At 36.3% G+C, this 26,920-nt stretch overlaps 1 protein-coding gene across 2 annotated transcripts in view; it reads left to right on the top strand.

The window, feature by feature from the left end:
- LOC108038104 (unextended protein) overlaps positions 1-26,920 on the top strand; it is a 64,029-nt gene that overhangs the window by 10,881 nt on the left and 26,228 nt on the right. For both annotated transcript variants that reach the window (XM_044456823.1, XM_044456824.1), the window contains exons 2-4: positions 24,425-24,749; positions 26,272-26,460; positions 26,512-26,727. In XM_044456823.1, the coding sequence (XP_044312758.1) occupies positions 24,425-24,749; positions 26,272-26,460; positions 26,512-26,727 (730 nt within the window). The remainder of the gene's footprint in view (positions 1-24,424; positions 24,750-26,271; positions 26,461-26,511; positions 26,728-26,920) is intronic.

The following is a 26,920-nucleotide window of genomic DNA, read 5'->3' on the forward strand; positions in this document are numbered from 1 at the left end:
CGCGATCTCGTTTTTACGCCTATTAGGCTCCGCGCGTAACAAGCACTGGTGTCGTAAGGGCCACTTGTTTGCGCTGATCATAGTGCATCAACGTCCGAAGGGGTTCAATAAAAATATTAAAGTGACATTCTTTAAATGGTCATATCACGAATAATCGTATTTAAAAAACTAAAAAAGAATTTTAAAGGTTTAAAGATATCGAATTGAAACTTCTTTCCTTTGCACGCAGTATATAAGTCGGAACGGCAGGTATCGGCCGACTATATCCTATAGCTGCCATATAACTGAACGATCGGAAATGCCATAACTTTGGTGTTTGTAAAATTAGGTAGTTGGGATTTTCTATGGGTTTTATATTTGGCCAATCAATTCGACCAACCAAATTTCATAAGGATCGGCCGACTATATCATATAGCCGCCATAGAACTGAACGATCGGAAATGCCATAACCTTGGTGTTTGTAAAGATAGGAAGTTTTTTATGAGTATTAAGAATGCTCATTTTGGAGAATATTATTTACAGAATATTCTGCAAGCGTATTTCAACTTTGGCTCCGCCCGAAGTTAGCTTTCCTTTCTTGTTAATAATTATTAACGATTATTATTATGCACTGATAATGTAAAAAATCTTTCCGATCGGACGGCTATATTTTATAGATGCCACTGAAACAATCGGATAAAAATGGCTTCATTTTTTATTATTTACAGTTTGTCAAGTAATTATTATTTGCAATATGTAAAATTTCGTAAAAACTTAACTTGTTGAAGATTTCGCAATAAAAAATTAACTTTTCACATTTTTCCTTTTTTAATATTGTGTATTAAGGTATTGGCTACCAAAATAGATTCAACAAAAATGCATATTTCAACATAAAACTTGTCGAAAACAATATCAAATATTCTGCTGTCAATTAATTCTTTGCAAAATGCAAGCACAAGGCAGTAAGAGACGCATAAAAAATCAACGGTTAAGTAAATTCGCGAGAAAATTGTAGTGTGTTTGGATTGCTGCTCCCTTTTATTTTTCTTTAGATTTTTGTTTCAAGAACTGCGTAAGTAATAGATATCGGCGTTATTAAGAATGCCTGGAACACGAACTAATGAAAATTGGTTACAATTGGCTTATTACAACTATTACAAGGGTAAATTGGCAAAAGAATTGGTCGAAATAATGAATCGTGCAGAAAAGGAAAATCGGGTGCAGCATTCCGCCTCTGAAGACCTACCAGAAAAGCTTATCGGACGGGATCATTCAAAAATTATCTAACAAATTGACTTGAATGCTCAAACGCCACAATGACAGTTGGCATTGCACTTAAAAAAATGATTGCATAAAACAGTGAGCCATGAGATTGTATGAAAAGTTTTGAAAACGCACAAGTAATTATCACATGTAGCCAGAAAGAAGCCTATGCTTTCTGCTATCAACATAGAAAGACATCTTACTTTTTCTATTGCCCACTCTGGCAAGCCGGCTGAGTATTGGAACAACATAATTTCTTGTGACAAAACTAAAATGTTTTACTATCACGATGAACCCAGCAAAGTTTGGAGAAAGCCAAACTCAGCCTTCTAGCAGAAGAATATTATACCAACAGTAAAGTATGGCAAGCTTTTTGTAATGGTATGGGGTTGAATTTCATCCGAAGGCATTGGAGAGATCCGAATTTTAAATGATATAATTTTATTTGGACATTTTAAAAACGCTTTAACAACAAGCGTATTTCATTTTGGATTTGTTAACCCTCAAAATCAAAATTAACTGCAGTACAGGCTATATCGATATGATGATCCCAAGCATAAATCGTTGCTTTGCAGGACCTGGCTGCTGTATAACTGCTGAAAAGTTATTGATACTTCTGCCCAGAGTCCAGATCTGAACCCCATAGAAAATTTGTGAGCTTTATCGAAGAAGAAGGTGACAAAAAGGGGACGCACCAACAAAAAAAAATAGGCCTAATAAAATAATCGATGAGGAATGAAAGAAAATACCGGTATATTACGACTTAAATGTCCGTATCCTGTTCATGTCTCGACACCTAGGTGCTTTACTGTACTAAATATTAACTCAAAATTATATCGTTTTAAAGCTATCAATATTAATTAACCTTGTGCTTGCGTTTTGCAAATAATTGACAGCGAATATTTGTTTTTCACGTTTTTCGTTATGATTTATGCTGAAATACGGTATTTATAAATAATAATAATAGCTAATACCTACTCTACATAAGAATGTCTTGTTTTTGCTAATCAATTTTCGATTTAAACCTGAATTTCTATGACATTTTTCATTCTACAAACAATTACTTGACAAACTGTATATAAGCCCAGTGCACGTCTACAATTTTTGGTAAGACTGCAAGTGTTTGAAAAGTAAGGCTTGGCGTCTTTTGTAAAATTGAGAATCTATAAAATCTGTGTATTTTAGGTGATTCTTATAGATATATATCTAAGATTCTTATTTTTTTCCAATCCATGTGTGTTCAACACATTTCAGACAAATTAATTTTCAGCGTAGACAATTTTTTTTACGTTGCTGTGGACATAAATCTTGATATTTTTAATTACAATTATGCCCAAAGTTACTTAATTTGTTATATATATTTACAGTTGTGGTCAAAATAATAGTAGTGCCGGTCAATCAACAAGTTTTTTCTCAATATTTTCTCCATTTCTTCAAAAATTCAATTCATTTTTTCACATTAGTAACTGTAATTAACTGCTCTATAATAATGTGTAGTTATTTTCGATGCTCGTCTCTATTTTTATTTTTTTTGCCTTCTTTTGCAAAGATTTACGTGTTTGACTCAGTCAAAATAATAGTAGTGCCAGAGAAATTAGCAAGAATAATTAAGTTTACTTAATTTTAAAAGAGTTTTGTGGTGGTTAAGTTTTGGGTGTTATTTAACAGTCCCAAGCATTTTGAGATTTTTCTGTAACATTCAGTCCTGACTACATGGGGCGTGGCGAACACTGTACTGTCGAGAGGCGAGATCTGATTAATCAAGAAAGGAAAGCTAACTTCGGGCGGAGCCGAAGTTGAAATAACCTTGCAGAATATTCTGTAAATTATATTCTCCAAAATTATTCAAATGATGCATTCTTAACACTCATAAAAATCCCAACTTATGAAATTTGGTAGTTCGGATTATTTGGCCAAATATAAAACCCATAGAAAATCCCAACTTCCTTACTTTACAAACACCAAAGTTATGACATTTCCGATCAATCAGTTATATGGAATTTATGAAATTTGGTAGGTCGGATTGATTGGCCAAATATAAAAAACCCATAGAAAATTCCAACATCCTAACTTTACAAACACCAAAGTTATGGCATTTCCGATCAATCAGTTATATGGCAGCTATAGGATATAGTCGGCCGATCCCGGCCGTTCCGACTTATATACTGCGTGCAAAGGAAAGAAGGGTGTGTGCAAAGTTTCAACTCGATATCTCTAAAACTGAGAGACTAGTTCGCGTAGAAACAGACAGACGGACAGACGGACATGCTTATATCAACTCAGGAGGTGATCCTGATCAAGAATATATATACTTTATAGGGTCGGAGATGTCTCCTTCACTGCGTTGCACACTTTTGACCAAAATTATAATACCCTCTGCAAGGGTATAACAAGAAAGGAAAGCTAACTTAGGGCGGAGCCGAAGTTGATATATCATATGATGCATTCTTAATACTCATAAAAAATCCCAACTTCCTAACTTTAAAAACACCAAAGTTATGGCATTTCCGATTAATCAGTTATTTAGCGGCTATAGGATATAGTCGGCCGATCCTTATGACATTTGGTAGGTCGGATTGATTGGCCAAATATAAAACCCATAGAAAATCCCAACTTTCTAACTTTAAAAACACCAAAGGTTTGGCATTTCCAATCGTTCAGTTATATGGGAGCTATAGGATATAGTCGGCCGATCCTTATTAGTAGGTCGGATTGATTTGTACAAATATAAAACCCATAGAAAATCCCAGCTTCCTAACTTAACAAACACCAAAGTTATGGCATTTCCGATCAATCAGTTATATGGCAGCTATAGGATATAGTCGGCCGATCCCTTGCAGAGGGTATTATAATTTCAGTCAAAAGTTTGCAACGCAGTGAAGGAGACATTTCCGACCCTATAAAATATATTATATATTCTTGATCAACATCACCAGGAGAGTCGATCTAGCCATGTCCGTCTGTCCGTCCGTCCGTCCGTCCGTCCGTCCGTTTCTACGCAAACTAGTCCCTCAGTATTAAAGCTATCTGCTTTAAACTTTCACAAAAGTTGTCTTTCTATTGCAGGTAGTATATAAGTCGGAACGAGCCGGATCGGGCGACTATATCATATAGCTCCCATAGGAACAATCGGAAAAAAATTATAACTTTGTTGTTTTTGTGTTCTTTGGGATTTGGTAATATTAAAATATTATGGAATTACGGTTTTAATTAAATTAAAATCGGACATCAATATCTTATAGCTGCCATAGAAACGATGGCAAAATGCAGCGTAAAATCGACATAGCTTCATTGTTTTTAGTAACATAGGCATATAAATCGAAATGTAGACGATTTGTTATAACTGCAAGGGTATATAAGCTTCGGCATGCCGATGTTTGCTTCCTTTCTTGTTTTAAGATAAGTTTAAAAAACACTATGTATAAAAATATATTTATAAAGTCCAAGTAACCAAGTGGACTTGCCTCTGCATATTACGTTCCCCGATTTGAAACACGTCATGTTCATCCAAAAAAAACTGGATTTTGTCGGTCTTAGCTGGCGTGTTTTGTTGATTTATGATTGGGTCCGTGCTATCCGCACACTCATATTTTTCTTTTATCGATAAGACAGAGTATGTGTGCATGCATACAAAGGCAATAAGTTAGCACTCTATCATAAAATTATTAATTTACGTCGACGACCTGGAAATCCAATGTTCTGAACAAATTCAATTTGCTCAACGAAACAGGGAGAAGCAGTAGCATTAGACTATATAAGGAAAATATAATTTTGATAAGAACGCTCTTCCAAGTCTACGATCGACTTGTCTGTTAGTTTTTGGTTCTTTAACTTACTGTCACTTAATTAAATAGGTTAAACAGCGCTTATTGGTTGTGCCACATAAATCTTTTTCGACTGAAATCGGTTGGTATCAAATCAAATACCAATCGAATAGCTTTACGGTGGACACTAAAATAAATATGTTAAACGGTTGGCATCAATTCCACTACCAATCCAATGCATGTATGTAGCATTCGGGTGTTCTAAATATGTATGAATATTGTTTTTTGGTCTGCGCCTTGGATAAAAAGTACTTTTGGATTGTATACAAAAATTAATTCAAACTGACATTACTCGTCGTAATTTATTAGGAAACTTAAATTTTATATTTTTTTAGATTCTCACATTTTTTGCACACTTAAATTTTTCTCATTGATCAATGAGCGAGCTAATGTACATATGTACAGTGGCTCACAGCTTATTTGATAAAGAGTCAACAAAAAAGTTATCTTAAAAATTTAAACGATTTAATATATCTAGTTTAATAAAGAAACATCGTTAATTTCATTAAAATACGTTATTTTTATTTTATAACCCATATACAGAAAAATCTCATACTTATTTAGGCCACAGCTTATTTGATGCAAGTATTTGTTAACGATTTTGGGCAACTATGGAGCCGAATTTTTCAATACCGTTTTTATACCCTTGCAGATAGTATTATAATTTCAGTCAAAAGTTTGCAACGCAGTTAAGAAAACATTTCCCACCCTATAAAGTCGGGAGAGTCGATCTAGCCATGTGCGTCTATCCATCCGTCCTTTTCAACGCAAACTAGTCCCTCAGTTTTAAAGGTAGTCCAGAACGACTATAGGAACAATCAGAACAAAAAATTTTAAAAGTAACTGTGTTGTTTTTAACTTTTTTTTTGTTCTTTGGGATTTGGATATTTTAATTAAATTCGGACAACAATATCATATAGCTACCATAGAAACTATGTCAAAATGCAGTGCAAAATCGTCATAGGTTCATTGTTTTTAGTAATATAGGTGTTGGATCATATTTTGTATTTTGCTGTTTTTCTATTTATCAAAATATTCCGTTAAAAATATAGTAATTATTTTCTATATTAGAATTACGCTTTTAGTTTTGTTAGAATCGAAAAAACAAAATCGTATAGCTGCTATAGGAACAATCGGAAAAAAAATATAAAAAAGTATAACTTTGTTGTTTTTTTTTTTGTTCGTTGGGATTTGGTAATACAGTAGAATCCGGTTATAACGACTCCGCTTATAGTGTCCGTCCGGTTATTGCGTCCCCATACCAACTTATATGGAAGGTTATATTTTGGTTAGTGCGTCTTCCGAGTATAACGACGTAAAATCGTCGGTCCCTTGAAAGTAGCTATTAGACTTCTGCATGAATGTACTCATTTGTAGCATAACAGATCTGTACAGTAGAGTAGTGTTCTTAAAAATACTGCACTCATTCTTTACTGTACAGTATACTCTATTGGCCAGAAGAAGATAGCACAACATTTTCAGTGTACCCACCCTGCAGTTCCGAAATTCATCACTACAAAAATTCATCACCGTTTTATCAGCAGCGGACTGCGACGCCGGCAGAGCCAAAGGCAAAGTCGGCAGAGCCGACGCCATTGTTTGACTCAGACCTCCAATTTGGCTAACTTGATTTGATTTGCATAGTTCTTGGGATATAGTTCGGTATTGACAAATGAAAACCATCGAAATTTCCTTTAATAGAAATCCTTATCGAGAATTAACGTTCACTCTGCTGAGCACCTTGGCCAGCTGTTCGAAAGTCATCCGTTAGATGGCGCTATTGTATTGCGCCATCTACCCCAATACATTGGTACCACGGGCCATGAAAGGCGCTAGCCAGGCTTAAGCGTTTAATGGGTTTTTGGGGCGTGGCAAACTTTTATTAGGCCAATCGATAGGCATTGACGAAACAAATACATATCAATTAAAATTTTCATAATAGCATAAAAACTGTGGCCACAGTTTGTGGCTTGTGGGCGTGGCACCATTTTGAAACAAACTTGCGCTGCGTAGGAACTCCTAAAATCTATATGCAAAATGCCAATCTTCTAGCTTTTATAGTTTCCGAGATCTCAGCGTTCATACGGACAGACAGACGGACAGACGGACAGACAGACAGACGGACATGGCTAGATCGACTCGGCTAGTGATCCTGAACAAGAATATATATACTTTATAGGGTCGGAAACGCTTCCTTCTACCTGTTACATACTTTTGCACGAATACAATATACCCTTTTACTCTACGAGTAACGCGTATAATTAAAGGCACAATTATCCGAAGATGTGGATGCAGTTTTTGCCCACATAATACTTCGGAAATTTAACAAGGATTCTCTAAATTTATATGAGAGTCATGTTAAAAGGACAAAGGAAATTCAAACACTTCCTGATGTTTTTAGAGCAAAGACTCAGCTCCATTTCCTCTTTTCCACAGGAAAATAAACCTTTGAGAAAAGAGTTTCAAATCAAAAGCAGCAAAGAAAATTGTTCTTGTTGTAATTTACCAACCCATAATATAACAGAGTGTTATAAATTTAAGGGAATGGAACCAGCAGAAAGAATTGACTGGGCAAAGAAAAGACACATTTGTTTAAAGTGTCTAAAGCATTCAAGCAAAAAAAATTCTTTGCTTGAATTGCAAAAAACCGCACCACACGCTTCTTCACATTAACTATAACAAGTGACTACGTATAGGACGGCGGAACAAGTCTTATTGGCCACAGCATTGATTCATGTGAAATCAGCTAGTGGAGGCTTCGAAAAACTCAGAGCGCTGATTGACGGTGGATTTCAGAGTACGATGATATCGGAGAAAGCTTCACAAATTCTCAAGTTGCCAAAAATAAAAAACTATACTGAGATTAGTGGAGTTTCCTCGATAAAAACATACATATCAAAGCATAAAATAAAACTAAACATTAAACCTTTAAAAGAAAGGAAAAATGAATTAGTAGTGGAGGCAATTGCCAAACTACCCATTAGCCGATCCCGAGTTTTATAAGCCAGGTCGAGTGGACTTAATTATAGGTGCCGATTTATATGCTAAAATTCTTCAGAAAGGTGAATAAAGATAGACGGTTTTCTTGGTCAAAACACAGACTTTGGTTGGATAGTGTCTGGATGCACCAAATCAAAAGGAAGTAACACGGTAGTTGCAACCACGATAGAGTGCAAGGACTTGAAAAGATTTTGGGAATTGGAAGAAGAAGGTACAGATGATAAGGTGGGAGTTGTAAATGTTAAGACCCAAGAAGCTTCATGTAAAAGACCGATAACAAAAATCGGTCCTGTAAAACAAGCAGAGGATGTTATGGAAAAGACAGTTGAAAACAAAAAAAAGGGTTACACCTAGATTTTCTAAATTAGGCACTGTCATGGTAATGCTATTGCTTACATTGTTCTGTCAAGTGTCAGAAGCAGCAACAATAAAACACGAGAATAAATCATTTAGCATTCAAAATATAAATAACACGGCCATATACTTAGATCCACTAGGAGATGTAGAAATTATAAGCGCATCATGGAACCTGGTGATTTACTATAATATGGATGCCTATTTTCACATAATTCAGAAAAGTAATGTGCTAATTCAAAAAATGAGAATTGTTTGCGGGAAGCCCCATAGCTTTGAGGATCAATGCAATATCGTTTTAAATAATATGCAAAATCAATTAATAGAACTTAAGGAAAATAATAATCTATTCATGATGCAAAAGAGATCAATAAGCAAACGTGCTCTTTTCGAATTCATGGGTTCATTATATCACATTTTATATGGAATAATGGATGAGGATGATAGGAAGCAACTAGAAGAAAATACTTGTATGAGAAATCTATTAGACAATCAGCACAATTTAAATGAGTTAGTTCAGAAGCAAACTTTAGTGGTAGATTCCTCTACAAATTTATTAAAGAAAACAACTGAAGACTTTAACGATAACTTTAAGAATATGCATACTAGAATTGAAAATATTACTGAAGTTCTTAAAGAAAGTTATTGTGTTTATAAGGAGTCGATTAATTTCTTTATGATAACCAAACAACTTAACGCATTGATTGAAGAAGGTGAAAGGGTGCTGTGCGGACTCTGCCGAATGCAGAGTTATTAGAATAGAATAAAACGTTCGACTTGTTTCGGTCTCTAATATGCACTGATTTTTAATGTTCGATTTCGAGATTATAAAGAGAGATATGTATGTATGTACATGTGTGAGCTGCATGTATAAAAGAACGTAAGGCGAATTCAAAACATAAGCATATGATTACAGTGTGGGGTAATTAAATATAACAAGTTGGCAAAGAATTCAAATTATTAATCAGCTCTAACGAAGTTATTCATAACAATAATAATAATTAAATCAAAATTAATGTTGACTTATGATGTCATCGAACATTCTCCGCTCGTTGAATGATCCAAGGAGTATTCAAGCACCAGTTTGCTCAGGCAGGGGCGCTATCTTACAGATGGGTCTTCGAATGGTTCCATTTTTCACCTTGATCTCGGCCACTCGTACTCGTCCATCAGCTCCGACATGCGTGTTGGTGATGCGACCAAGGATCCACTCCTGGGGAGGTGTATTATCCTCGTGAACTATCACCATTTGGCCAATTCGAATGTTGGCGTGGGGTTTGAGCCATTTGGAGCGCTCCTGAAGCGTGTGTAAATAATCACGCCTCCATAGCTCCCAGAACTGCTGCTTCAAATACGTTACGCGCTGCCACCGCGTAAGATAAGATGGTCTGCTCTCGTCAATTGAAGGCTCCGGTACGGACATCAAAGAGGACCCAATCAGCAAGTGCGCTGGGCTAGGCGCCTCTCCATCGTTTGGGTCTTCGGAAAGGGGTGCCATTGGTCTTGAGTTCAAGATTGCCTCCGACTCGATTGCAATCGTTTGAAGATCCTCGTACGTTAGCCCAGTGTTGCCCAAGTTTTTCATCATTAGGCTCTTCAGGGACTTCACTGCGGCCTCCCACAAGCCGCCAAAGTTGGGAGCACGCGGAGGGATGAACTTGAACTCGAATCTCACGATGCTGCTGAACTTCTGCAAATTCAATGTGTTGGCTTCGTCGAATAGCTGCTGCTTAAAGTCCTCGAGCTGCGATCATGCACCGACAAAATTAGTTGCATTGTCACAATAAATGCGTAGTGGGATGCCTCCGCGACTGACGAAGCGCTTTAAACAGAGAATAAAATTATTAGTAGATAGATCGGAAATGAGTTCTATGTGGATTGCTTTTGACGAAAAGCATATAAACACGGCCATGTATGTTTTATATGGCACCTTGCTTCGAATGCGGTATGATGTGGAAAATGGTCCACATAGGTCGACTCCAGTTACAAAAAAAGGTCGTTGTGAATGAAAGCGATCAACTGGAAGTGATCCCATCATTTGTTCCATTAAACGAGGCTTATAATGGTAACAGTGTGTGCAGCGCCGTACAATCTTTCGCACAACTTCTCTGGCGTTTACAATCCAAGCCTGAAGTCGCAGGATTCCAATGAGAGCCTTTGGTCCAGCGTGCATGTGATGTGAATCATTTCAACGCGAAGCAATGATTCTTTGGTAGAAGAACAGGAAATTTGGCATCGAGTGAAATGGGCGCCTTGGCTAAGCGGCCTCCTACACGTAATAGTGTTATCGAACCGTTTGATCCGTTAGTCGCTGCTAGGAACAGATTTAGTTTCTGAAATTCGGGTTTTAAAATCCTGTTTTCCTTTAGCTGCTGGATTTCGTTGAAAAAGGTCTTCTGCTGAATATGTGATACGATGTGCTTGAACGCGTATTGCAATTCAGTTGCTGGTGTATGAATTACATCGACTAAGTTCACCTTTTTGTTGACCTTGATTCTATTAAAGACGCGCAACACAAAAGCTGTGACTCGCAAAATGCGCCGATAGGATGAGAATTTGTTGATAACTTCATCGAATACATCTTCCTTGCTTCCACTGTCGGTACATGTGAGGACTGTTGCTTTTCGCAGCTCCAACTCTTCATTGGTGTCCTGAGAATTTGGTACTGGTTGAGGCCATCCAGATGAGTCTTGACGTAAGAAGCTTGGTCCACGAAACCATATAGTTTCCATAAGCTCGGACCCTGCGCAGCCTCTTGAAACTATGTCCGCGGGATTGTCCTTGCCCGGAACGTGCCTCCAAGTGATGTTTGACGTGGTTGATTGCATCTCAGAAATCCGGTTAGCGACGAAACAGTTTAGCCTGGATGAGTGCATGGTAAGCCACTGTAGAACGATTCTTGAATCTGTCCAAAAGAAAATACTATCAATGTATTTTTCGAATTTATGCTTAATCTTGGCCCATGTTTGACACAATAAATATGCGGCGCACAATTCTAGCCGCGGCAATGAAATTGCTTTCATTGGGGCCACCTTAGACTTGGCGATGATTAGCATTGATTTGAACTCTCCGTTTATGTATGTTCGTAGATATAGGCTACAGCCATAAGCTCGCTGCGATGCATCTGAAAATCCGTGTATTTCCGATAGATTTTTAGGTGACGAGTTAATGAATCTTGGAACTTCGATGGTTTGAAGATTGTGCAAATCGTCTTCTATTCGCTTCCACTGAGATTGAAGCTCAGGGGGAAGTGGATCGTCCCAGTTTAGACGATGCATCCACAACTCTTGGACCAATATTTTGCATCGAATAACGACTGGTGATACGAGCCCTAGCAAATCGTACAGGTGAGCTACAAGTGAAACGATGCTCCGCTTGGTGACGACAGAGATTGTAGGTAGGGTATACCTGAAACAAAACACATCTAGTTTTGGTTGCCACGACATGCCCAAAGTCTTCGTAACATCTTTGGTATCAACCTTAAATTGAAACTCTGCTTCGTTGCCTTCTATTTTGCTTGTGTTCCACTTTGCAAGCTCTAATTCAGCCTTAGAAAGTATGCTGGTGACCTCTGTAGCCTTGAGATGAAGCTCTTCGACACTGTCTGCTCCAGTAAGGCGGTCATCGACGTACATATCTTCTTTAAGTACTGCTGCTCCGATGGGAAACTGATTTGAGAACTTATCTGCAATATATTTCAAGCTCCTGATTGCCGTACGTAACACTGTTGAGCTGAAACAATTCTAAAGGCGCAGCTGAGGATTCTCTCCAGAGAACAAGTTGATACATACGATCGTCTGGTGATACTTCAAACTGGCGATACATCTTGCAGATATCAGCTACAAGTGCATGACGATGTAAGCGAAAGGCAAGAAGTGTTAGGATAAGATTCTGCTGGATGCTTGGGCCAATCATCAACAACTCATTCAGAGAAAGGTTCGACGTTGTTTTGCACGATGCATCAAACACAACACGCAGCTTGGTAGTCGTGCTTTCTGATCTCAGGACTCCATGATGCGGGATTACATAATGGGTCTTTTGAGAGTCGAAATCAGATGCCAATTGCATGTGCTTCAAATCTAGGTATTCCCTCATGAATTGAACGTACATCTCCTTTAACAACGGGTTGCGGCTCAACCTCCGTACATTTTGCAAAAACCGGGATTTGGCAATTTCAAAAGATTTACCTAACATGTGAGGATTCTCCTTAAATGGCAAGCAAACTTGGACTCGTCCAGATGTGAGAAACCTTGTGTTTGCCACAAAATGTCGTTCGCATTCCTGCTCTTCTGCGGTGAAACCTTGATCGTGCGAATCAAACTCCTCGATTAGCCAAAACCTTTCTAATGCACCTTGCAGCTCCGTAGAACGTGCCATGTTGCATGTTACGACTTGGGATTGCGGAATATCAGAAACCTTTCCGCCAACGATCCAACCAAGTGCAGTATTGACCAGGCAAGGAAGGCCTGGACCCAAAGAAATTTTGCCATGTGAAAGTAGATCAAAAAACTCTTGTGTGCTGATGAGTAGGTCAATCCGGTGAGGCATGTAGAAGCCTGGATCTGCAAGGTCAATCTCCGAGGGTATGTTCCATTGTGAAGTGTCAACGAATCGCTCTGGCTGGTTAAGCGATATTGTCTTGGCTACAGCGAATTGTAAATGCCATTCATTTACAGATAATCGTGATCGAATAGTTGTTGAGACCGAGAATCTCATCTGCGTTCTGACATCACCTATGCCAGAAATGTCATACTTCTGTCTCTCGAATCTGAGCTGAAGGAGCTTGGCCAACTCTTCAGAGATGAAATTTATTTCAGAGCCTGAGTCAAGCAAAGCTCTGGCTGGCTGAAATATTCCGAACTTATCCTTAATCAATACTATTGCCGTAGGAATTAAAGCGCGCTTCGAATGACGCGAAAGTATGGAAACAGCATGTGTGGGTTCCCGCTGCTGCTGAGATGTGTGGGAGACAATTTGTGTTGGTTGCTCTGGATGAGATGTTCTATGCAGAATTGACAAACGCGGCAACGAGATCTACTTGGACATCTGCTCGCCAAATGGCCGGTGCGCAAACAATTTATGCACAGAGCGGATTGCTTGACGAAATTCAATTTATCCTGCCAGTCTAGTAAACCAAATGAAGGGCACTGATTGAGAGAGTGATCAGAAACAGAACATTTTTTTTTTCCTTTGGCTTCTCATCAGATGTTCGTTTAACGTTGCTCTCCAAAAATTGACAATGACGGCTTAAACTGCGATAACAATCCTCCCAAGTAGGCAACACCTCGTATTCTTGAACCCGATCGTACGATAATTTCGAATCTGCATCAATTTTAGATAAAACAAGATGAATTAGTATTGCGTTCATAACATCTGCTTCTGTTCCTAACGACAACAACGATTCACGCAGCGCGGGACGGTATCCAAGATACAACGAAGGCTGGGGATCGATTTTTTCATAATTTGAATATCAAATAAGCTAGATATGTGCTCTATGAAAATCAAAACCTTTTTATCGTAACGCTCCTTTAACTGCTTTAACGCCTTTGGATAATTGATTTCGGACACTTGAAAAGGGGCCACAACACTCAGCGCGGGGCCAGACAAACAGCTAAGCAAGTAGTTAAATTTGTCAACAGCTGATATAGAAGCGTCATCATGTACCATGCTAGTAAAGGCAGTAATAAACTTCATGTAGTCACCATACTTCCCGTCGAACTTAGGCAGCTTTAACGAAGGCAAGCGATTATGGTGCCCAGTTGCGCAATTTGCCGATGAATTAAAGAAACTTGCATCTTCTGGCCGGTCCTTCTTTGACGCCCCAATACGAGTGATGATAATTGCCTTGGTTTCTATGAATACGTCCTCTAATTCTTGCCGGCCGTCGTCAGCCGCATCCAGCCGTTCGATCTGTGATTGAATTTGAAGAATTTGTTTAAAATACGATTCCAAAATTTGTGACTGGCATTCAAGGGCAGCAAGGTCGTTCTGCAGTTCGATGCGAACTTTGAGATTAACTATATTTCGCTGAATTGTATTCCTTTGTTGTCTTAAAGACACGAGTTGAGTATCAGTCATTTTTGCAACGATTTATTTAGCGAAAACTAATTGTGGAGTAATTATTGAGTGAAGCAATTCCAAATATGTTGGCAATGCCCTTTGGTTCAGAGGGAGAAAACAAAACACTCCGATGCTTGGGAAAATAACACAATTTTTGGCTTATTTATTTGCAGACCAGCTGCACAAGTATGTATGTGTGTATATGGGCAATGCCCTTTGGTTCAGAGTGGTATGACAAAACCGCGATTGCATTTGCGAGTCTAGCTTACAGTTTTTCGTCCTCTTTGTGCCGCTGTTCTTTGGTCTCCAAATCTGTACTTGCGACGGTTATGATGCGCATACCCTGTATGCAGGTATCCACGACGATCCAGTGGCGATGATTCCGGTGATCCAACGATGCTTCCGGAGATCCAACGCTGATGCCAAACGCACTGCCAATACTCCGATGAGCTGCACTGCGTGCCGAAATACACCAATTATTCTGGCGTTGATGGAATCTATTTCTCCGCCGAATGCAGAGGGAATGATTCGAAGTGGTTTATGGTCGGACTTCGGATCCGAAGATTGCAGGTTCGTGTCCTGTCACGGTCGCCAAAATGTGCGGACTCTGCCGAATGCAGAGTTATTAGAATAGAATAAAATGTTCGACTTGTTTCGGTCTCTAATATGCACTGATTTTTAATGTTCGATTTCGAGATTACAAAGAGAGATATATATATGCATGTACATGTGTGAGCTGCATATATAAAAGAGCGTAAGGCGAATTCAAAACATAAGCATATGATTACAGTGTGGGGTAATTAAATATAACAAGTTGGCAAAGAATTCAAATTATTAATCAGCTTGAACGAAGTTATTCATAACAATAATAATAATTAAATCAAAATTAATGTTGACTTATGATGTCATCGAACAGGTACAATTATAAGTTTGTTAGTTGACATTAATCGTGGTAGATTAAACACACACATCATTAAACCAAATCAATTACAAAATGAGATATCCAAAATTCAAGGTAGCCTTTCCGAAACATTAGTTCTTCCAGGGAAAAAGACAGGTACTGAGCTTAAGGAAGTCTATACGCTTTTGACAGCTAGGGGATTATTTATCGAAAATAAGTTGATTATATATGCTAAAATTCCTCTATTTAGTAGACATCCATCTAAGCTTTTTTAGAATTATTCCTTTACCAATATAGAACGAAGACAGAATGATTATGGTTCATATTTCTTCGGAATATTTAATTTATAACTTTAAAATCGATTCTAATCGCGTAATGTCCGAATCAACTTTATGTCAGTATCAAAGATGACAGCTAAATAAGAGAATTTGCTAAGGAAGTTGGCCTTGGAATTCTGCAAATGACAATTTTTGTGAAGTACAACCACTTAAGCCAAACAGAGTTTCAAACTGTATATACAAAACAGTAATATATACTTCATCTTATTGGACAGAGCTAGAAAAGAAAAGTATTTGGTTGTTTAAGGTTCCTTTCAATTACAAGATAAGAGTACAGTGTACGAATTAGACTTCTGACTTCTACCCGTTACTCGTAGAGTAAAAGGGTATATTGTATTCGTGCAAAAGTATGTAACAGGTAGAAGGAAGCGTTTCCGACCCTATAAAGTATATATATTCTTGTTCAGGATCACTAGCCGAGTCGATCTAGCCATGTCCGTCTGTCCGTCTGTCTGTCCGTATGAACGGTGAGATCTCGGAAACTATAAAAGCTAGAAGATTGGTATTTTGCATGTAGATTTTAGGAGTTCCTACGCAGCGCAAGTTTGTTTCAAAATAGTGCCACGCCCCCTCTGACGCCCACAAGCCACAAGCTGTGGCCATAGTTTTGATGCTATTATGAAAATTTAAATTGATATGTATTTGTTTCGTCAATACCTATCGATTGGCCTAATAAAAATTTGCCACGCCCACTCTAACGCCCAAAAACTCATTAAACGCTTAAGCCTGGCTAGCGCCTACATTTCCGCCAACAGAGTCAACTTTAATTCTCGATAAGGATTTCTATTAAAGGAAATTGCGATGGTTTTCATTTGTCAATACCGAACTATATCCTAAGAACTATGCAAATCAAATCAAGTTAGCCAAATTGGAGGTCTAGTCAAACAATGGCGTATGTGTGTATGCTGGTGCAGGACAAAAGCTGCCTGCGTTAAAGCAGCGCTGGTGCTGATGCTCGTGCTGTAAAGCTGCCAGCTCTAAGAGATCGCCTAATTCAAATTGATAATTTGAACTTTTTGTCCTTTTTTCCTGTGGTCACTTTAATTCACTTTATGTTAATGCAAAATCTGTTTATCTGAGTAACGGGTATCTAATAGTCGAGGCATTCGACTATAGCGTTCTCCCTTGTCTTAAAAATACTGCACTCATTCTTTACTGTACAGTATACTCTATAGGCCAGAAGAAGATAGCACAACATTTTCAGTGTACTCACTTCGAGTCAGTACAGTATATGGTTGTAGTCTTCGTGAGTGAGTACAACATTTGTCCTTTTTTAAATACGCTGTACAGCTTGTATGTTGACTGTGTACAATTGTGCAGATGACTGCAGATGACCTCTGAACCATGGTAAATAAAATAATGTTCCTTCATTCCAATTTTAATAACTTATATATAGATTCTTTAATTACATAAAATAATTATTATAATTAGTTTTAATTAAAATATTAATAATTTCTAAATTCTTTATTTTATAATAAATACATTTTAAACGAAAATACAAATCAATTTTTTAATCGTATTCTTTCTGTGTATGTACACACGAGATCTATATACAGGGTTGCCCATATTCGACGGACCCATGTTTTTTTTTAAAAAATCAAAGAAAAAAATAAAAATTTGGCGGTTGGCAATCTTAATCATTTAATTTGTTCAAAGTAGATTTGTTTACATCAATTTTTGAATATGATATCTTTCAAATGGCCGCCTCTGGCGTTGATGGCGTATTGTGCCCTTTTTGCAGCATTTTCCATCGTTTTCGCCAACATTTCGGCCGGAATAGCGGCTATTTCTTCACGAATGTTGTCCTTGAGCTCTTCTAGGGTCCTTGGCTTGTTAACGTAAACCTTTGACTTCAAATATCCCCACAAGAAGAAGTCAGGCGGCGTCAAATCGGGCGAACGCGGTGGCCAGTCCAAATCACCACTTTTCGACATCAAACGGCCCGGAAACAATTTCTTCAGTTTTCACAATTGACTTGTTCTGTTGAATGTAAATTTCAACTATTTCAGAGCGCTCGCGTGGCGTGTATTGTTCCATGGTAAAAATCTGCTTGGACTGACGCTTCAAACGCGGTATGTCATTAAGCGATCTGGCATCTCTGTCAAAAGTTATGGCGTCGTCAGATGGGTCCGTCGAATATGGGCAACCCTGTATGTGTGTATGTACCAGTCATGAAATTTCACTCACTGTACAGTAAGTAAACTGCACACCAAAACACTGCACTGCAAGGGTATATATTTGCTTCATTTCTTGTTTACATTTGATTTTCCGTCAAATTCGCTAGCAGTTCCCGCTTTAGTTTTCGTAATTTGAGCTCCAAAAATAAGCAATGGGTCCTCGTACATCACTTAAGAAGCGTGAACTTGTCTTCCACATTTCAAAAATAAGGTATCTCGCGCAGAACTACCAAAATTTTTTATTTGAGTCGAAATCGAGTCGAAAAGATGGGCAGAAACGCATCGAACAAGATTTTGAACCAGCGCTTAATAGTGGGGAAAATTAAGGAAAACCCCAGGCTGTTAGCTCGAAAACTCACTGAGCAGATTCACCAAGAGCTAGGCAAGTCATGTTGGGCAAAAACTGTCTGCCGGTCGTTGCGTGATTACGATTTTAATGATCGAGTAGCAAGGAAAAAGTAATTTATTAGCAAGAATAACCAAATTAGTCGGTTGAACTTCGCTAAGGAACACATTTCCAAGCCATTTGACCTTTGGAACTACGTTATTTTCGCAGATGAGTTTAAATTTAAGATATCTGAATCTGCCGGTACCTCGACATATTGGAGAAAAATAATTGATATATTGATATTTTGATATATTATCAACAACCCTAAAAGCTATCTGCTCAAAACTTTCCCAAAAGTAGTCTTTCTATTGCAGGTAGTATATAAGTCGGAAAGAGCCACATCGGGCGACTATATCATATAGGTCCCATAGAAATAATAGGAAAAAAGAATTCAAAAAAAATTATAACTTGGTTTTGAATTTTTGATCAGGATCGCGTCCTGAGTAGCTCAAAGAAGCTGGGTCGACAAAAATAAAATTTTCGAAAATTGAATAGCTTAATCGTTTGCCCATTTTTTGCCCATGTTTGCCCACTTTTTAATTTTTTTTGCACACCTTTAGTTTTGAAAATATGGGATCTTCGAAAATTTTCGAACATTTTCGAAAACATAAAAGTTGACTTTTTCAAATTTTTTTTTTTAATCGCAAGAGAATCGTTTGCCCACGTTTGCCCATCTTTTAGAATTTTGAAAATATTTATACTTTTGAAAATATTCGACTTTTAAGTTTTGATCATATTCACCTGCAGAAAAAAACGGGCAAACGCCAGCCCCTTAAAAATAGTTTTTTCGAAAAAATAAAAAATGCCCATGTTTGACCATCTCCTGAAATTTAAGAATTTAAAAAAAAAATCGTTTGCCCACCTCTTAAAAATAGTTAATTTTGACAAAAACGTTTGCCGACGGCTTAAACACGAGATTTTTAACAAAAAACGTTTGCCCACCCCTTAAAAATCGTTTTTTCGAAAAAATAAAAAATGCCCATGTTGGCCCATCTCCTGAAATTTAAGAATTTAAAAAAATTATCGTTTGCCCACCTCTTAAAAGTAGTTAATTTTGACAAAAACGTTTGCCGACGGCTTAAACAAGAGATTTTTAACAAAAAACGTTTGCCCACCCCTTAAAAATCGTTTTTTCGAAAAAAAAAAATGCCCATGTTTGCCCATCTCCTGAAATTTAAGAATTTAAAAAAATTATCGTTTGCCCACCTCTTAAAAATAGTTAATTTTGACAAAAAAAATTTGCCCACCCCTAAAATAAAGAAATTAACAACAAAAAAATGTAATAGGTATTATTTATTATTATTTATTGCGTCTTTTATTTATTGTAGGCTTAGTTTACTTTAGTTTAGGCTTATTTTACTTTAGGTTAGGCTTATTTTACTTAGTTAATTAATAGAGATAGTTTAATATTGAAAACATTTTGTAGCCTGTCATTTGGTGCTTGTTTTCAATATTTAACTATCTGCTTAAATTATCAACTCATAAATGTAATTACTTCGTTCCACTTATACCTATCGTGTTTTTTTTTATTAAATCGATTTTTTTTATATGTTTAAGGTATTATTTTTAAGTTATACTTTTTGTAGCAGGCCAGTTAATATAAGTATGCTCTGGCCACTATATTCCTTGAGTTACGCTCTCTCGAGAGAGCATGTTACTCTCTCAAGAGAGCGCCTCTCGCGAAAACGGGGGTTGAAAGCAAGCTGCCTGCGAGCAGTGAGATCACTTGGTTATGAGAGAGCGAAACAGAAGAGGATACAAAAGTGAACTTAAGCTAAAACTAAAGTAAAATAAGCCTAAACTAAAGTAAAATAAGCCTAAACTAAAGTAAACTAAGCCTACAATAAATAAAAGACGCAATAAATAATAATAAATAATACCTATTAAATTTTTTTGTTGTTAATTTCTTTATTTTAGGGGTGGGCAAATGTTTTTTGTCAAAATAAACTATTTTTAAGAGGTGGGTAAACGATAATTTTTTTATATTCTTAAATTTCAGGAGATGGGCAAACATGAGCATTTTTTATTTTTTCGAAAAAACGATTTTTAAGGGGTTTGCAAACGTTTTTTGTTAAAAATCTCGTGTTTAAGCCGTCGGCAAACGTTTTTGTCAAAATTAACTATTTTTAAGAGGTGGGCAAACGATAATTTTTTAAATTCTTAAATTTCAGGAGATGGGCAAACATGGGCATTTTTTTTTTTTTTAAAAAACGATTTTTAAGGGGTGGGCAAACGTTTTTTGTTAAAAATCTTTTGTTTAAGCCGTTGGCAAACGTTTTTGTCAAAATTAACTATTTTTAAGAGGTGGGCAAACGATAATTTTTTAAATTCTTAAATTTCAGGAGATGGGCAAACATGGGCATCTTTTTTTTTTTCAAAAAAACGATTTTTAAGGGGTGGGCAAACGTTTTTTGTTAAAAATCTCGTGTTTAAGCCGTCGGCAAACGTTTTTGTCAAAATTAACTATTTTTAAGAGGTGGGCAAACGATAATTTTTTAAATTCTTAAATTTCAGGAGATGGGCAAACATGAGCATTTTTTATTTTTTCGAAAAAACGATTTTTAAGGGGTTTGCAAACGTTTTTTGTTAAAAATCTCGTGTTTAAGCCGTCGGCAAACGTTTTTGTCAAAATTAACTATTTTTAAGAGGTGGGCAAACGATAATTTTTTAAATTCTTAAATTTCAGGAGATGGGCAAACATGGGCATTTTTTATTTTTTCGAAAAAACGATTTTTAAGGGGTGGGCAAACGTTTTTTGTTAAAAATCTCTTGTTTAAGCCGTCGGCAAACGTTTTTGTCAAAATTAACTACTTTTAAGAGGTGGGCAAACGATAATTTTTTTAAATTCTTAAATTTCAGGAGATGGGCAAACATGGACATTTTTTATTTTTTCGAAAAAAACGATTTTTAAGGGGTGGGCAAACGTTTTTTGTTAAAAATCTCGTGTTTAAGCCGTCGGCAAACGTTTTTGTCAAAATTAACTTATTTTAAGAGTTGGGCAAACGATAATTTTTTTAAATTCTTAAATTTCAGGAGATGGGCAAACATGGGCATTTTTTATTTTTTCGAAAAAACGATTTTTAAGGGGTGGGCAAACGTTTTTTGTTAAAAATCTCGTGTTTAAGCCGTTGGCAAACGTTTTTGTCAAAATTAACTATTTTTAAGAGGTGGGCAAACGATTTTTTTTTTAAATTCTTAAATTTCAGGAGATGGGCAAACATGGGCATCTTTTATTTTTTCGAAAAAACGATTTTTAAGGGGTGGGCAAACGTTTTTTGTTAAAAATCTCGTGTTTAAGCCGTCGGCAAACGTTTTTGTCAAAATTAACTATTTTTAAGAGGTGGGCAAACGATAATTTTTTTTAATTCTTAAATTTCAGGAGATGGGCCAACATGGGCATTTTTTATTTTTTCGAAAAAACGATTTTTAAGGGGTTTTGTTAAAAATCTCGTGTTTAAGCCGTCGGCAAACGTTTTTGTCAAAATTAACTATTTTTAAGAGGTGGGCAAACGATTTTTTTTTAAATTCTTAAATTTCAGGAGATGGGCAAACATGGGCATCTTTTATTTTTTCGAAAAAACGATTTTTAAGGGGTGGGCAAACGTTTTTTGTTAAAAATCTCGTGTTTAAGCCGTCGGCAAACGTTTTTGTCAAAATTAACTATTTTTAAGAGGTGGGCAAACGATTTTTTTTTAAATTCTTAAATTTCAGGAGATGGGCCAACATGGGCATTTTTTATTTTTTCGAAAAAACGATTTTTAAGGGGTGGGCAAACGTTTTTTGTTAAAAATCTCGTGTTTAAGCCGTCGGCAAACGTTTTTGTCAAAATTAACTATTTTTAAGAGGTGGGCAAACGATAATTTTTTTAAATTCTTAAATTTCAGGAGATGGGCCAACATGGGCATTTTTTATTTTTTCGAAAAAACGATTTTTAAGGGGTGGGCAAACGTTTTTTGTTTAAAATCTCGTGTTTAAGCCGTCGGCAAACGTTTTTGTCAAAATTAACTATTTTTAAGAGGTGGGCAAACGATTTTTTTTTTAAATTCTTAAATTTCAGGAGATGGTCAAATATGGGCATTTTTTATTTTTTCGAAAAAACTATTTTTAAGGGGTGGGCAAACAATTTTTTCTGCAGGTAAATATGATCAAAACTTAAAAGTCGAATATTTTCAAAAGTATAAATATTTTCAAAATTCTAAAAGATGGGCAAACGTGGGCAAACGATTCTCTTGCGAAAAAAAAAAAAATTTGAAAAAGTCAACTTTTATGTTTTCGAAAATGTTCGAAAATTTTCGAAGATTCCATATTTTCAAAACTAACGGTGGGCAAAAAAAAATTAAAAAGTGGGCAAACATGGGCAAAAAATGGGCAAACGATTAAGCTATTCAATTTTCGAAAATTTTATTTTAGTCGACCCAACTTCTTTGAGCTGTCCTGAGTTGATATAAGCATGTCCGTCTGTCTGTCTGTCCGTCTGTCTGATTCAACGCGAACTAGTCTCTCAGTTTTAAAGATATCGAATTGAAACTTTGCACTCGCCCTTCGTTCCTTTGCACGCAGTATATAAGGCGGAACGGCCGGGATCGGCCGACTATATCCTATAGCCGCCATATAACTGATTGATCGGAAATACCATAACTTTGGTGTTTGTTAAGTTACGAAGTTTGGATTTTATATGGGTTTTATATTTGGCCAATCAATCCGACCTACTATAAAGATCGGCCGTCTATACCCTATAGCTGCCATATAACTGAACGATTGGAAATGCCATAACTTTGGTGTTTTTAAAGTTAGGAAGTTGTGATTTTTTATGAATATTAAGAATGCATCATATGAATAATTAACAGAATATTCTGCAATGGTATATCAACTTCGGCTCCGCCCGAAGTTAGCTTTCCTTTCTTATTTTTTTGTTCTTTCGGATTTGGTATTATTTAAATATTATGGAATTACGGTTTTAATTAAATTAAAATCGGACAACAAAATCATATAGATGGCATAGAAACGATGGCAAAATGCAGCTCAAAGTCGATACAGCTTAATTGTTTTTAGTAAAATAGGCATAGAAATCGAAACTAACAACTAACAACTGCAAGGGTATATAAACTTCGGCTTGCCGAAGTTTGCTTTCTTTCTTGTCAGTGATGAATTGTGTTATTTCCAGTTTATGCCGTGAAACACCCTTTTGCATTCCACATCGGTAGTCGTAGAGAAGACAAAGAATATTTCGACTGCTGAGACGCAAGAATCTGTGTCAGTATATTTTGATTTTGCGTAAAGATTTTTTTTTCATAAATGACATTATACTTTGTTGGAGTGTGTAGGGCGGGAGAGCAAGAGGCTGGGAGGTCTTTAAAAAAGTTTTTTCCGCTTCGATATCACGGGCTGAGAAATATTTTATCTTGTGTTCTATCACTTACTTTGTACAAAACACAAAGTATGTTAGCGATTTCAACGCTAATGATCCTATGATTTTTTCGCTTCTTTCGACTGTGTCGTCATAAAACTATTCTGATTAAGATTCAATAAAAAAAGTCCAAGAACATCGCGCGAATCTATAGTTAGCAATGACGACCCAGATTGGCTATTTGGTATTTGTTGGGATAAAGTCAATTTAAGGAGCTCGAGATGACAATTCTTTTTACTACTATGTAAACGACCTTTCTATTTTTTTTTAATTTAAGATTGTAATGTAGGCATATTGTAGGCATAAGCTCGTCGTGTTTGTGCGTGGTTTTTTGTAAGCTTTTTCGCTTAAGAGATTTCCTTTCATAATATACCAAAATACATTGGCCAAAGCCAATAATCGCAGACTTCAAATATTAATTAAAATACTTTAATTTTTACACAACTCTGATTAAAAAACCCTACGAAATAGAATCGTGTGTACGAAATTTCGCTCATGGAATATTCTGATGATATTTTTATATAGAGTCTGTTTGATCAAACAAGTTTTTGGCTTTACTAAATATTTATATTTACTATTATTAATATGAACTTCGACCCTTTAAATTAATTTAATTTAATTTATTTTCTTGCGACTAGTGCTATATACTAGTTAGCAACAATTATAATAAAATAAAACAAAAATAAAATTTATTACAAATTAAAACAATTCATTTTTTTTATTTGTTTTCCAGTTCACGTTCCGTAGCCAATTCGTTTCGAATAGTGGGCATTCGTTTGGAAGATGACACAGTTGAGGCACAGAACGGCATACCAAGTGTGTTAATAGACAAGCAACAAACTTTTCGAGTTTTTGGTAGCGGACTACAAAAAAATACTGCAATAACGTTTACCAACGAAAATAATGATTATGGTGGTGCATGTCTAAAGCCATCTACTGACCTGTTTACCCCTATAGAAGTGGCCAGCGATGGATTTTCAGCGACGTACTCAGTAAAATTTCCTTCTTTTATAAATGAATTTTATATTTGTGCAAAAACTGCTGAGAAAACAACAAATGTAAGTAATTTTCATTAACCAAGACCAACTCTGCTTAAACTCTGTTTTTATTAAATGGGTAGAGTATACATAATATCATTGTAGATAACTAAATTATAATATTCTATAAAAGGACTAAATAAAATAATATTACATATTTTAAAAGTTTTATGCGTTTGTGTAGCAAGTTTTTGTTTTCCTATTATCCTTGCAGAGGGTATTATAATTTCTGTCAAAAGTTTGCAACGCAGTAAAGGAGACATTTCCGACCCTATAAATATATATATATTCTTGATCAGCATTACCAGGAGAGTCGATCTAGCCATGTCCGTCTATCCGTCCGTTTATACGCAAACTAGTCCCTCAGTTTTAAAACTATCTACTTGAAACTTTCCCAAAAGTGGTCTTTCTATTGCAGATACGAGCCGGATCGGGCGACTATATCATACAACTCCCACAGGAACAACCGAAAAAAATTTTTTTTTTCAAAAATTATAACTTTGTTGTTTTAAAATTTTTTTTTCTTATTACGGAATTACGGTTTTAATTAAATTAAAATCGGACAACAATAGCATATAGCTGGCATAGAAACGATGGCAAAATGCAGCGCAAAGTCGACACAGCTTCATTGTTTATAGTAATAAAGGTATAGAAATCGAAATATTGTCGATTTGTAATAACTGCAAGGGTATATAAACTTTGGCTTGCCGAAGTTTGCTTCCTTTCTTGTTTTCGATTAATATAATGTTCATGTCTTAAATCCACGGACAGACGGGCAAGGCTTGATTGACTCGACTGTTCATTAACTAAGAATATAAATATGATAGTGATAGACTTTTGCTAGCATTTAGTAAAATACACTTTTCTTCGTTTCTCAGATTCGTTAATTAAAGCATACATTTCTGCATACTGTGCGGACACCAGACTTTCCTTCGCTGTTTACAAACACTAACTTGACCAAAATTGATTTAAAAACAAGAAAGGAAAGCTAACTTCGGGCGAAGCCGAAGTTGATATATCCTTCCAGAATATTCTGTAAATTATATTCTCCAAAATTATTCATATGATGCATTCTTAATACTCATAAAAAATCCCAAATTCCTAACTTTACAAACACCAAAGTTATGGCATTTCCGATCGTTCAGTTATATGGCAGCTATATAATATAGTCGCCCGATCCGGCTCGTTCCGCAATAGAAAAACAACTTTTGGGAAAGTTTCAAGCAAATAGCTTTAAAACTGAGGGACTAGTTTGCGTAGAAACGGACGGACGGACAGACGGACATGGCTAGAACGACTCTTCTGGTGATGCTGATCAAGAATATATATACTTTATAGGGTCGGCTATGTCTCCCACACTGCGTTGCAAACTTTTGACTGAAATACCCTCTTCAAGGGTATAAAAAATTAAATGCGAAAATCGATCCAAAAACTTGAACAATTTAAAAGCCAGTAAGCGTTTTGTTTGTTCTGTCAGCGGTTGTCCGTTGTCTTCGGTCTAAAAAAACTGTAAAATAAAACGATATTTCTTATTTTTTTTTAGTATAGCAAAGCCGCAACTACGAAGCCTTTAGAGCATCAAGGAAATTCAGATTGTTTGAAGATAAAAACTCATAAACCATTATTACCAGTGTGGCTGGCAATAATTATTATTGTAACATGTCTGTGCTTTTCGGCTTTATTCTCTGGACTTAACCTGGGCTTAATGTCAATGGACCGCACAGAATTAAAGGTGATATAAATAACTTGATTTAGAGCGATTTATAAAATTGTAATATTATAGATACTGCGGAACACTGGTACGGAAAAAGAAAAAAAATATGCATCAAAAATTGCACCTGTTCGAGATCAAGGTAATTATCTATTGTGCAGTATTCTCTTGGGTAATGTGTTGGTTAACTCAACCTTTACCATTCTGCTGGATGGTTTAACTTCTGGACTGTTTGCTGTTATATTCTCCACATTGGCCATCGTACTTTTTGGGGAAATTACGCCACAGGTAAGTTATGGGTCAATATCTTCTACTTTTAAAGAAACGATCTTGCCAAATTCACTGATATATTTTATATAAAGGAGTTTTGAGGGGAACTTATTTGTCTTTGCACTGTTTTATACTCTTGCAGAGTATAATTTAGGTAAGAAGTTTGAAACACAGTGACTTTAAATTTCGCAAAAAATTCAGCAGATCGGGA

The sequence above is a fragment of the Drosophila rhopaloa genome, unplaced genomic scaffold, assembly GCF_018152115.1.
Source record: "Drosophila rhopaloa isolate 14029-0021.01 unplaced genomic scaffold, ASM1815211v1 contig_154, whole genome shotgun sequence".
NCBI classification, from domain to species: Eukaryota; Metazoa; Arthropoda; class Insecta; order Diptera; family Drosophilidae; genus Drosophila; species Drosophila rhopaloa.